Raw genomic sequence first — 14638 nt, forward strand, 5'->3', positions numbered from 1 at the left:
AAACAAAGCACAAAAAAAATTGCAGGTTTTTTTTTCTTGAGCAAGGACAATAGACAAGCCCTGTTTTTGATAATGATCAAACAAAAACAGTACAGCCTGTGGAAGAAACTGTTAGGAAGTTTCTTGTGGCCTCACATTTTTATGGAACTAGCTAAGAGCTTGAACAGATCTTGTCTATTGCTCCAGTGTGCCAGTAAGTAGAAACAGATTTGGAGTAGAAAAGAGATCTTTTACTTCCGTTTCCATTTTTTCCCCCTATATCCTTTGCCTCAACTTATCAAAGCACCCTTGACACAACTCCATGACAAACTGGTGACCTATGGCATATACGCTTCATCGATCCTTTTGTTGCCCAACTTTCATTGAGTTGGTAGAAAAGCCCCAAGGTGAAGCAAGATTAGGAGCGCTGCTTTAAGATGCATAAGGTATGCATGGGAGCTGTAAGGAACAGCAGTGTGGTAGCTGCACAGGCAGGAGAGAGGCTGCAAAAAAAAAGGATCTCTGACTTGTAATGACAAAGCTTCAGTCTCCTTAGCAGCTCACCAGAACAGAGTAAAAACTTTATATAACATGGTATCACTGAAAATTTCATGGAAGACAGCACAGATGATATGGTACCCTGCATCAAGAGCAGAAGATTATTTGAAAGGCATTAGACATGCATACACCTTAGACATCATTTTCTCTCTCCATAATACAAACGATCATAGGCTCTACATGAGCTCTAAGTTGAGAGAGCACAATAGCATTTCCCTATGCCAGCACTGCAATACAAATAACATAGTTTGGGTAGAGAAGGTGCTTTGTAAAAAAACCCAGTTCCACTCTTTTACACACAAATCAGAGACAAGTTCACATTTTCTAGAACAAAGAACAGCAGGAAACCTAATTCAGATTTCTAGTTCCTCTATTACATGATATAATTCTATATCACCAAAATACTTTTGCTTTGCAATGTAGCTGCTTTTATAATTATTTATTGCCCAGCTCAAGGTTAAGTGAAGGAACAGTCTCAACTGAGATCCTGTTTAGGCCCTTATTTTTCACAATGTGCTACAAAAGATTAATTGCTTTGTATTTCTCTAATGAAGACAAAATTAAAATTGCCATTTGATCTAAACTATTAACACAGCAATCATTTTGAAGTAGCACATTGCTTTTTTTATATTTTAATATATTTCCCCTCTTTCACGTATTCTTTGTACTTGGCAACCTTAAAAATTGAATTTGTGGAGGTTCCTTTGTAGGATCTGTAAAAATCCAGTCTTTTGCATTTCTACAGACTCAATACTCATCAGACTCAGTACCTGATGAAAGGTAGCACTCAACAATAAGCAAACTGGAAATTCAACTACGTTGCGCATATGTTATTGAAGATGTTCTGCTTTTACCAGCAAGCTACTTGGAAGCCCCACGGACACTGCTGAAGCATATAAATTGTTTCGATAACACAGGCTGACAAAAAGAGTGAGGATACATATATAGCCTAAATATCTGCTTGCTCAGAAGAGGTTGCACTTTTTTTTTTTTTTTTCTTTTGAAGTAATGCCACAGGACCAAGATCTTTCAGAGATGCTTTATGTTAACATAATTTGTGTTGTCTGAGTCATTTATAACCGGACAGGGCTGAAGATAAATATATATATAGCCTAAATAATTGCTTGCTCAGAAATGGCTGCATTTTTAAAGTAACTTCTTCAGGCTAAGATGTTTCAGTGAGGGACTTAATTTTAGCATAATTTGTGTTGCCTAAGTCATGTAAAATTGGGTGGGACCAACAGTAAATAATATTATATTATTGTGCTTTCTTTACTTAGATTTCTATCATGTTTGTGTTGTCCAGGCATATGGACCATTAAGACTCAGTCCTGCCACACTGATGTGAAAGCTCAGCCCCTTTTTTTTCTTTTCACTAAATAGTCACAGCAAACTTATACAGAAATGACCAGCAACACACAGAAGAACGCTGTTATATGCAGGGCAAGTTCACTCACTTATTATGGTTGTGGGTTTTCTACATACGTGGAAGGCCATGACTAAAGATGATGAAAAATTTCAAAGACTTGTGAAAAAAAATATCTCTTTACATTGATATACATGATTCTGCGCACAAAAGGTTCTCAACACTAGCTGTAGCCTTGAGTATGATAATTGTTATTGCACAGATTGGCCTCTTTTCCTTTCCTTAAGCACTAGTGTGATGGTAGACAAAATATTATATTTTATGGACACAGTAGGATCCTTGGCACTGCATTGAAAATAAAATTTAAATTAAACACAAAAATGGAGAAGGAAAATCTGTGATAAAATGTTTATAATCTTAGCCCCTTCCAGATAAACCAGTATAAAAGCTCATTTAACTTCTCATTATTCAGGTAAGGTTGGCTTAGAGATTCAAACTTCAACGCTATAGAAATTTCTAGGTTAAAAAGAGCATTTTGTAAAAATCAATTTCATTTCAGCATATTAAGTAATGTACTATTTGTCTCTCCATCCTGGAAATAACATTTCTGTTGAGGATATAGTTACGTCTCACTACAAGCACATAAGCAGAAACAGAGACAGAAGGTATGACTTCGCAAAGGCTGTGTTAGTTCTTCTTCTACTTCTACTTCGCAAAGGCTGTGTTAGTTCTGGAGTGAATTAATGTAAAATGACTTTTTTTCATAGCTAGGTCTCAAGACTGGCAGCAAAGGCTGAGTAAAGAATCACCACTTTCCCTTCTCAATCTACATCCTATTAGCCAAGAGGGAATCCTCAACAGAGTCTGCAGCAAGAAAACATGAGTTTATCCTTATCATTCATAATGATAAATTCCTGAGATGCCCACTGGAAGTGAAACCTCAGCAGGGACCATGTATCACTAGTAATAACAGAAATAATCAAACTGTTGTTAGAACCAGACACTCAAACAGCAAATTCAATTTTATTTTGTGTCCAATAACAATGACAGCTACCAGCCATCATGCATTACAATTATCTCATGCTGCAGGAATGCTCTCTGCTCTGGTGTGTAATAAGCAAACTGCAAAGAAGAGCAGGACCTGGGGAAGAGGTGAAGAACTGCTGGGAGAGGCATCACATATCCTAGCCTGGTGTTAAGGAAACTGGCTCCTGTCTTTGGGAATACTCTGAAGGGCTGCCTCATTCACACAGCCATGGTATGAGCCTTATTTCCCATCACTTGCAATTACCACAATCATTTAATAATGCATGTAGTCTATGTATCTAATGGCGGCAAATCAAAATGAACAAATCCTTGCGATCACAGAGGGCCAATGCTTTGCAGCCAGCTTATGCAAACAGTAAAACTGACTGTAACAAAGGTTGAACAAAATTCAAGTAAATGCACTTTTTATATATCAAGGCTGGTCAGCAAAACACTGCTTCAGTTTCTGGGATATCATTCTTGAGTTCCCCTGGTCTATGACCTTTCTTCCAGGCAGCTCACACACTCATCTCCTTCCTCAGTTCTCCTGTCTAAAAAAGTATCCTGTTCTGTTAAATTTTACAGCTATAAAATGTTTAAATTTTTTAAAATCTTCAATCAATAGCAACCATAAGGCAAAAGTATCCCCTCTCCTCTGCAGTGCAGACCTCTGCTGTACACCTGGAGTATTCCTTTACTCATTACCTTAGACCCTAAAGCCCTGCTACATTTCTCCATCCTGTTGCATGCTTTCATCTGTGGGAAAGTTACAGAAAATTTGAGCCCCACAGCCTAGAGACCTACCATGGGCAGCATGCCTGAAGCAGAGCTAGAGATGTCCTTCTTCTCCAGGTGTGATTCATATACTCCCCTTCCCACTTCCCTCTACCCCCCCCAAAACAAACAAACAAACAAAAACAAACAAAAAACGACAGCCAACAACAACAAAAACCACAACACAAGCCTGAGCCCCAAGGTTTGCTACAGACACTTTCTACAACACACCTGCCTGAAATAAGTCCTTGTGGCAGCTGGCAGGAGGAGTGCTTAGCTCTGCATTGCAGATGGTCATAGTCTAAGATGCTCAGTGGCGTCAACATGTCAATGTGGAAGCACTTGTAGGTACAGGCAGAAAGGCAACTCTAACTTAACCATAAAATACTTAGACAAAAACTATCTGTATGGATCACTTCAAGATCACAAGCTTGAGCCTTGTCCTCCTAGAGCAATTGCTACAAACTCTCCCTTGATCTGGCCTTACCATTTAATAAAATGCTGTGCAATTTCAAAGCCTTACACCAATGTTAATGGCACAACATTTAAGTGTCTAAAACTGTAGGGCTACGTCCATCCTGTTCCTGTCACGACTCTTAATATCAGAGAGAGAACCCCTGGAATGCTTTTCAGGATAAGCAGTATCTGCTGAAAAACAGAGCATTTGCATTTCTGGTTATTAAACACAGATGGACATCTTCAGTACAAATTTGTTTCAATAGTGCAATAAACAATTACTGTTGGAAAAACAATTTCTTTAGATAATTAGATACTTAAATTTGAAGTTATGTTTATATAAACACAGAAATTATAGATGGAATTATGCAAACAAATTTATCGTGGATCATGAGCTCCTATCAGGCTGCTAATGAAGGTAGAAAGCTGCATTCCTTATTTATAAGGTTCTGTAATGACCATGACAACAAACCAATATTTCTTTTAGTGCTACATATTACCCTTCCCCATTTTTTTTCCTTCTCATTATCGGTTTAGAGTGACATATGCTTTCAGAAGACAAAGAGGATGAAAGAGACTTGAAGATAACACTCTTCAATTACACTGACACCTAAATTATTAAATTAAACAAAAATTCAGTATTTCACTGTCAATTTGACTCTGATTTGTAGTTAAGCAAATTTATGTATTCTGTTAAGGTACATTTTGTCTTTGCTTAAAATTTGTTTTGAGAAAGGAATTAGAGAGACTATTACCTCTTTTTCCTTACTGGAAGCTGTAAAACCTAGTGATACAGTCTTCTGTCAGAAATATTACTTTTCCTCTATGACAAACATTTGCTGTTTACACAATATTCATGGCACTTACTAAGAAGGGACTCTGTATCTTGGCAGTATTCAGACACATACTTTCCTCACACAACATCTTCCGTTTGTCAAAGGTAAAATTATACACAATGAACTACTCTGCTTTTAGGAAAGAGCAGATTTTCTGTGCTATCTGGACAATGAAACAAGTTATAATGTAAACATTTGTTGATTCTCAAACATACGAGAAATCCTAAAACCACTATATTGATTGCAGGAATTATAGACCAGTCAATTATGGTGAAAACAAACTAATTTTCTCTGGATATATAACAGTGTAAACTTTTGGCTGGATGATATTTCAACCAAATACTACAGATCTTAGCTTCAATTTCCTCAGAAGATGATCTTCACCACTGATGGAAAACACATGCCACACATTTTTACCTTACAACTATGCAAAAATCAAGGAAACTGCCTTTTAAAACTATAGCCCAAACAAGAATCTAAACATTATTTTTCCACAAAATTTCTATTGCACTCAGGAATTACCTGGAATACATGAGACAGGCATACAATAATGAAGTAGAGTGGGAAAAATCATGTCATGTGTTGAGCTTGCTCATCTGTGAACAGCAATAACAGTTATATATCCCAAAGTAATACTCATGTACTTATCCAGCTTATCTTTATGAAGCACTTAAAAGATGAAAAATCCTGTAAGTGCAGATCACTTACTATAATGAAATATAGTACAGTGTAGTAGTATAGTGTATAATGAATACAGACACACAGACATAAAATAGCCCATTGCTGATTTCTTCTACCATAGTAAAATGCAAATTACTACTGACTTACCAAAATCTCTTAAAAAAAAATCAGTCACAAAAACTAGGATTGAAAGCTTTCAAAACTACCAACATAGAAATAACTGCTGAAAATGCAAATATTTACTGATGATGTTAGAGGTGCGATTTATACAGTACAGCGAGATGAGAAGACAGAGATAGTATATAATTCTGAGTGGTTATAATACTGTGCATTGCTCAGTATATTAAGTATCACCTGTTATAACGTGCAGAAATGAGTAACAGCAGCATACCCAAATACTGAGAAAGGAGCCCAATGCTTCTGAGAACAGTCATCTGAGAAAAGCCTAAGAACCCACCTAATGTGTCCTATGCATGCCACGGTGTGACAGATACTGTCTAGACCCATCCCCAGTTCAGTAACAACACCTGGAAAAACAGTGCACAAGACTGGCCACAAGAATGATACAGAAGCAGCACAACGAAGAAGAGCTACGATGGTATGTCTCCAAGTGAAATAAAAGCATTTCTGTTTACAGGCTATGCTACCACATCAAACACCCTATTTTTGTCTGGGTCCTGAAAAGAAACAAATGTAATTCAAATGGAAAAGGTTTCTATAAAATCTTCATGGACAACAGACTTCGTTCCAAGCTTCTGCCAGAAATATGTCAATTATGTTCTTATACAAACCCCTGCTTAAAAAAAAAAAAAAAGTAAAAAAAAAAAAAAGTAAATACACAGAAAAGTTCTCATCCTTCTCTCCAAATGATTTATTGCTGTCAGAGCTCTAATCTAATTTTAGGTGAGCTCATCTTTTTTTCTGCCCTGGAGCCATTTTAACTTAATATTGCTCTCCTTCCAGAACCATGAGAGAATACAGATTCCCTTAGCCACTACAGATGCTGTATTGACATTTTACTTCATCTGCTTGCTGTAAAAGTCATCAATATCGCTCTGCTCCTGCAGAGACCTTTTCTAAGAAAAATGAAAACAAATTGCTTGGCATTAGATCAAACTTGGACCTCTGCAGCCCAAAGTGGGAAAATCAAAATCTGAACTCCTTGCTGATGCATGGAGTTGAAAGCTTGCAAGAACTCCTCTGAGCAGGCAAACTTTATTTTAATAAAATCACTGCCTAAGCTTTTCCAGGCTGATGCTGCCTCTCTGTTCACACCGCCATAGGAGCTGCTGGGCAGATATGGGCAGCCAGCATGGGCTCCTGCGGGCTTGCCTGCGCTACAGCTGTCTTCTCTCTACAGCAGCAGTGAGCAGCACCAGGTCTTCAGGGAAACCATTTCTGCACTCATCTTTTCCATCTGCCTCATTCCCAGCTGTTGCACCTTCCATCCTCAACATTCTTGACCTGCACTCTCTTTTACAGCCTCTATTCTCCTTAACATCTCCATTCTCCTGCCCCTAGTTATCTCTGGCACAAGCACAGGCTGTTTTGTACCATCCTGGAGCACGGCAGGGAAAAAGCAGTCTCAAACACTCTGTGATTGCTGTTTTCCAGTCAAGTACAAGGTTTAGAAGTGTTTTTTTCTTTCTTTCTTTCTTTCTTTCTTTCTTTCTTTCTTTTTTTTTTTTTTTTTTTCTCCTGTCCTGGTTTCTGAAGGAAAAAAATTGTGTGTTTACCCTGCCAGTTTTCCTTGAATAACCCTCATAGTAACTTTCTGAGCTCAAGGTTGCTAGCACAATGAAAACCTGTATTGGTTCCTAATATTGGTTCAGCTAAAATATTATTTATGCAGATACTCAATAACTCTATCAGGCTTGACAGAGAGATGGAAACTGCAAAGATACGGTGTTTCTGAAGCTTAATAAAAATTAGTGAGCTCCTTTCCACTACTGTCACAAGGCTGCAGAACACGCTAGCAGTTACTGCTCTATGCAGGTGCCACCACTCCCTCTGCTGCAGTGCCAAAACACCATCTCCTGCCCAGAAAAAAGTTAGTGGGTGTGAGAGGGAGCTGAGAATGTGGCATCAAAGGGCTACTGAAAGAGATGAGGATTTTTGCAGGTTGGACTGTAGCCACAAGGTACATGGAGCAAAACGTGGGGAGGGTGACAGGATGTGTGATGGGAAGAAAAGTAGATACTGTGACACTGGGCAGAAAACTACCTGAAATCATCACCAAATCACTCCTTTGGTGTCTCAGTGCTCACAGCAAACATCCTGCAGCAACTCTGTAGCAAAAATAATATGCTCTCCTATAATTTCTTTTTTTATTTTGATATAAGTTATACAATATTTTGGAAAGCTAATTATTTTCCAAATGCAAAAGTATGCAGTGGTACATAAATTCAAAATGATAATTCCACATTCTTCCAAGTGACTGACTATGACCATGAACATTACAACCTAAACAGTCCACAGACCCAGGGTGCTCCTGACACTCTCCAATTCCTGTTCCAGAAACAGTTTTTGACATTACCAAGTTGTATTGGTTCAGCTAAAACATTATTTATGCAGATACTCAATAACTTCATTGACTCTGGTCAAAACTGCAAGTTAAGTGCTTGCAAACAGAAGGGGAGGGGGTGGGGAGGGGGAATGGGACTGAACAAAACACTAGAAATGAAGGATGAAATTCACTTTGCTGGAGAAGGTGTAGTTCCTCTTCTTGGAGGTATGGGGCAGTGTTGAGCCCCATCAGCAGCCACAACCTGATGGGACATAGAGAATATTACCTCCATTCTGGTGCACCTACTACAAGGTGATCCAACCCAGGAGCCTATCCTCATGACTTCACCCTTGCACCATACCTCAAGAAAAACAACCTGTAGGAACCTCCAAACTGCTTCCTGGCATGCCTATCACATACTCAGACAAGGGTTATTTGAAAGGATTTATCCGAGTCCAAAGGAATGAAGCAGCTTGAGGCATTTGTTCCCTGTCAAGTCTCAAGATCTGAGAATAGCTAAATGCTTACAATGACCACAGCAGGGAGTCTAAATCACAGTCACAATGTTTTCATTTTGAAACTAGATAAGAATAATGTTTCCAGCTGAGCAGGCAGCTGGAAGAACAAATTGCAGGAAAACACTGATGCTCTAGAGATTTTACAGTCTTCTTGACTAATATTTTCCAAACATATGTGGAAAATGATCCAGTAAACACAGAAACAAAATTAGTATTTGCATCTTTGCACTGTCTGCACTCAAACATAATGGCTACTGTGCTACTATGTATCTTTAAAATTATGATTTCCTCAAGATTAAATAGCTGAATTGTCTCCAGAACATCACTTAAGTATTTCAGACCATCTTTTTTGCACTTCATTTACCATAATCCCCACTATGCTATTGATGTAGCATTAAACTGATAAATATGCTTTTATAATAACACAGCAGAGCCAGATGTCTTATAAATTGATTTGCACTTAGGTTCAAAGATCCAGTATATTGAAGTAATAAATACGCTGCCAGACTGCAAGGCAGGAGAAGCTAGAAGAGACAGATGACCTTTGTGCAATATCTCACCTCCTTCTCTCTCAGGAATGTAGAAATACAAAGTTACGAAAACAAATGCTGTTAGCCACCACTGACACTGACCAGACCAACACCAATTTTATTAAAACATAGATCAGTATTTTTTTTTTAAGTAATCAATTGCTTAGTTATAGCTGTTTGTTGTCTTTGCTTTCCTGCCCACCTGAGAGAACATGAACAGAATTGCCAGCAGTTACATTACAAAGACAGGGTGACAGGCTGGATGACCCCGTAAGTCTTGTTCGCTTCTTCTGTCTGGGCTCTTGACTTGCATCTTAAAAGGTTTTCGTATCAATGCCTTTGCAGGGAACCTGCTTTGCTATTCAGAAGACTTTCTGTCAAACCCAGACAGAAAGATGAATGCTTTATCCTACCCAGCATGTCTGTAATTGCAAGCCCTATTGGGAAACAACACCCACTCCTTGGGGTTACTGTTTGAGACACTGTATGATGGAAAGTGTGCTCTAAAGGAACACGCAACTGATGACTTAAACAAAACCCTCCAAAACCAAATTACCTGTTTATTCACCAGAAATGCAAGGATCCTTTCACAAGCACAGCCTTTGCCCTCCCCAACATGCAGCCGCCCAACTCTACGTCCCACTTATGCTGGAGTCATCAGGAGTGGCATGCCACAGCAGGAAAAGAGACCGGTTCACTGTGAGACCTGCTACTCACTCTCTTACAGTGTAACGGCCCCCCTTCCAGCCGCACATCCCTGTGGGTACTGGTCCCTCCGGCCGCCAACCACATGGGCCACCACACGGCTCCCCAGGCTCAGGTAAAGCAGAAGGTGGTGGAGCACAACCATGACAAAACACAGCACCAGCCCGGGCTGCAGTGCTGCAAATCTCTGCCACAGAGCTGAAACATGTCTTGTTTTACAAATGACTGGGGAGTTTGCATGATGAAGGACAAAACTGCATGTTGTTGGCTTGACTGCTCGTGTTCTCTCTGCCTGTCACGTGGAGCACTGACTCTGAGGACATGGCACTGCATGCAGGGCAGCAGTGATGGAGAATGCAATCTCCATTCTTCCACTGCTTGGTACTTCCAAGCACACAGTTTCCCAATCTTTAATTTTCACCGTATTTTCAAAGAAAACAATAACCAGCTTTCTTCTATACTGTTCAAATTCAAAATTAAAACACAACCGGTAGGTTTCACCAGTAAAATGCACTGTGAGTAGCTGAAGAAATGAGTAGCAGACATAAATACCTGCTTGCTGTGCAGTTTGCGGGATTTGTTGACTCCGCTGTGCATTGTACTGAACTGAGGCAATGGGTCTATACTGCTGAGTTGTTGAGGTAGGGTACTGACCAGATGGGTAATAATACACTGGCATCTGCAAAGAGAGAGAGAGAGAACAGCAGCTAACTACATACTCAAAAACTCGAACACTTACAAAACCAAAATGGAAGAGGAGCGAGAGTTAAGGTAAAGCATATTGGTAACAGTAATCAAGAGGAAAGACTTGCTTCACATCTCTTCAAGCACTGCTGCTTGTTTTCAGCTTTGCTAGGAAAAGGGTTGTTACCAAATTCACTCTCAGATGCTTTGAGAAACAGATAAAGTTTTAATTAGAAGAGAAACATACAGAATGCATAAAAAAAAAATCTACACCCCTATATTAAAGAAATCATAGCAAAGTATCAAATGCTGCAGAAAAATGGGTGCAAACAATGCCTTCTATTATCAACATAATACGCATAGACAGCATACTGAACCACTAAATGAACTCTGGAGGAAATGATTAGTATGAAGCAAAGAATGGCCTGAAGTAAAAAATATAGATAGGTGACAGAGAGAGGGAAAGATAGAATCCACATGCTGGTAATACTTGTATGAAATTATTATTAAATTTCCACATTTAATAGCTACTTCCTTCCTTATGTGAACGTTTTCCCATAAAGTTCCTTTTGCATTTAGTGTGCAAAAACAATCATAGTTTTTTTTTTTTTTTTTTCTTTTTTTCCTTTTTTTCAGGAGCTAAAGGAAGGCATTGATTCAGCAAGTTCTGCAAAGTGGACTTCTTTTTTCTATTATTATTACTATAGAACAATGCATTCTACATCACCTTATCATGTAGCTGAACGTGAAGTTTGAAGGCAAATGAAGCTAAGGATTTTTTTCTGTACGTGCTCTACCACCATTACTGAGAAATCTGTGCTAAACAGTTTTCAGCTGACCCTTAGCAAGTTCAAAGCACTCAATTTTTTTCATTTTCATCTGCAGTTGATTCTGCAGCTAATTTATAAAGTTCAGAAGCTTATGGTACCAACAAACTTCAGAGGAACACTGGCTTGAATTATATTTCTCCCATGACTTCTGCCAAGTCTGAATGATTTTTACAGAAATGTTGACAATGTCTTGCCTTGCACGTATCATTTATCCTACTCAGACAAATCCACGAAGTTATACAAAATGCTTTTGTCTTTTTCTTACAAAGCTTAGAACTATTTTTTCCACTTTTATTTATACACAGAAAATGCTCCTGGAAGAGTTCATTCATTTTGATTACCCATCAAGGAAAGGATTAATTGAATAAAGATAACTGCATTATTTTGTATACAAAGAGAACATTGTAAAAGAGACCAGAAATTTTCCTAGAGGCTTTGTCAGATGAAAGAGAACAAGCACAGATTAAAATAAAATAGAGGAGAAGAGTGTGTGGATAGCTAATTGGACAAGCAAATGACTAATGAATAAGCATGGTAGAAAAAGTATCAGAATCAACATAACTGGACTAGTTGATATTGGTGAAGAGAACACCCCAAACAGGCTGACAGTCAATATCACCTGTCAGTCAAGAGCTTGAATACCCACTCATTTTGCAAGGCTTATTAATTTTCTCTTGAATCAATGGAAATCACATAGCTCGCCCCCCCACCCGACAGTATCAGATAGGTTCAAAGCAATACGAAAAAGACAAGAATGTTTTGATTGGAAGATGTTGTTAGCTGTCTTCCCTCGTGAGGACACCAGGTGAGACCTAATGGCTGTAACCTGTCCTTGAGTCATTTGTTTTCTTAGAGACTAAAGTAACAAAATTAAAATGCTGTGTAAAATAGACAAAAAACAAACAAACAAACAAACAAAAACAATGAATTTGTGTCTGTGCAAAGACAAGTCAGCAAAGTAGGCACAGACATTTAGGGTGCAAATCTACTCTTTAAACGTCATAGCAGTATAAATAATGGATCAGGACATTTTAGTGCTGCCATAAACTCGTCATGTGGAAACCTGACTGCTCTCAGCAAGACTCTACAATAGCAGACTTGCAGGAGGTGAGAGGACTCAAGCTAAGTCAAGTCAAGAAATATAGCTGATCCTGCCTTGGAGCAGAGGAACAGATTAGATATCTTATTATTATTATTATCATCATCATCATCTTAATCTCCCTTAAATAATTTAAATTTGATTTACCCTCCACTTCCTCATTTTCCTTGTGCAGACAAGACTCTAGATATTTGAAAACAAACAAGTGTGTGCATGAATTCTCTCTTGTGGGAGGAGTCTGTAACTATAAACTTTAAAACATAGCCTAAATAGCAGAGATTTTAAAGTATGGTTTTGAGGTTTAGTAGTTGAACATGCTCAGCGTCAAAACATGCACTTACATTGAAACATTCCAGGTATATTTGGATTTTACTATTTTTTTCATCACATATTAACTTTCAGATTTAGTCAAAGGGTTTTCTCTCATCTTCTGAATTCACTGTAATGTAATACATTTGTTATACACCCCATTTAGAAGCTTATCAGAGTGCAATCTATCACCCTGAAAAATGTTAGTGGTAGGAATATTGGGTAAAAAATCATTCAAGTTCAAAAAATTAATAGATGAACTTGCTAGTAATCACGCACACACAACTTGCAAAGAAGAGATCAGACGTTAAAAGAATGGCTTGGTGTAAAATATAGATATGGATAAAATAGGTCTTTGTTGACTGAGGGGTCTGGAAGGATCCATTTTCATTTATCTTGAGTACATCTATATTTCAATAGGCAAGATGGTATTTGTCCTTTTTGATATTACTTAGTGAACAGTGAAATTAGAGGGACTGCAAGTAACAAGTACTGCTCACATTGTCCCCTCTGACTCCCCTCAATTTTTCAGTTTCTCATTACATCAGCATTACTAATACCTTGCTTATGTGCTCTCTAACAAAAAACACTATTTCTGTTGAAGCCTACAGAAATGCCAAATTACATTTGAATTGCTTTCTTATGTGAATGCACAGTCTAATCCTGGACCTCTAGATAGTATAACATTTATAGAACTGCGAAGTTTTCACTACACTAACAAACATGCCAATACAACTATTTGATTATCCTAAAAAACCTGCCCGTCTGAGACCATAACCTAGATGCCACCTTCTTTAGCCTAAAGACATTACTTTATGATTTTAACCACTGACATGATGAAAAATCCCCCCTCTGCACTAATTATCCTGAAAATATTTGACAGATGATCCTTTCTGTCTGGGATATTCTTATTTTGAAGGTGAATCTCCTCTTTGTTTGGAGGTTGACCATTCTAACGTTTCTCTGTTTTATCTATATTTTTTAAAAAATTAAGTTAAACTGCAACAGGACTCGGTACATCACTTTCACTTCAAAGACACTCATTGCATGAACTACCATTACTTTTTCCTCCTTTTACCGTGCTTTGTCTCTAAGTGATTGGCAAAGAGTCAATATTGCACTGTCTTTCTACTTTTTTCTGTCCACATACAGTGAAAATGCATCATCAGCCCAGGTGTCTCTCAGATGTTCTCTAACAGCTTTCATTAAGTTTACATTGTTTCTCTCTTCATTGTAGGAATACAATTCCACATGTCTTTCAGACTCATTTTTACTTTCACAGCTTATCTCTCTACTGACTCACAGCTTGATTCTGTCATCATACAGGTATTCTACCTTCTCTTAATATTGCTGACATCTAGTTATGTTTGGATTAACACCTTCATCCAGATGATAAATGATTCTGACTCTATTGCTAATGGCAGCTACAGTTACAAAAAACGGGAGCGAAGACAACAGAAACCACAATAATGTACTGAAACGCAAAGGTACATTTCTTCCCGATATCATTACTGACTGTGCAGAGCCTTTCAAGAAGGATTTCTTTCTTCCCCCCATCCTCCATGACAATTATAATAGCAGTAACAAAACAACAATGGCCTGTATACAACACTGTCCATGACAACACGACAGATCTAATCAGAATGTTGATTGCTTTAATCTCAAGTCTGCTATGCCTGTATTCCAAACTGAGTTTTATAGCATGTTACCTGCTGTATGTGATCCCTGTCGTGCTGTTTATCCTTTCCGGGCCCTGGTTTAAGATCGTTATGGTACTGTGC

The 14638-nt window shown here is 38.2% G+C and overlaps 1 protein-coding gene across 25 annotated transcripts in view; it reads right to left on the reverse strand.

Moving 5' to 3' along the window:
- Positions 1–14638, reverse strand: part of ARPP21 (cAMP regulated phosphoprotein 21) — a 213014-nt gene that overhangs the window by 29127 nt on the left and 169249 nt on the right. For all 25 annotated transcript variants that reach the window (XM_035319073.1, XM_035319075.1, XM_035319072.1 and 22 more), the window contains one exon: positions 10488–10614. In XM_035319073.1, the coding sequence (XP_035174964.1) occupies positions 10488–10614 (127 nt within the window). The remainder of the gene's footprint in view (positions 1–10487; positions 10615–14638) is intronic.

Source organism: Oxyura jamaicensis, chromosome 2, assembly GCF_011077185.1.
Source record: "Oxyura jamaicensis isolate SHBP4307 breed ruddy duck chromosome 2, BPBGC_Ojam_1.0, whole genome shotgun sequence".
Lineage (NCBI taxonomy): Eukaryota > Metazoa > Chordata > Aves > Anseriformes > Anatidae > Oxyura > Oxyura jamaicensis.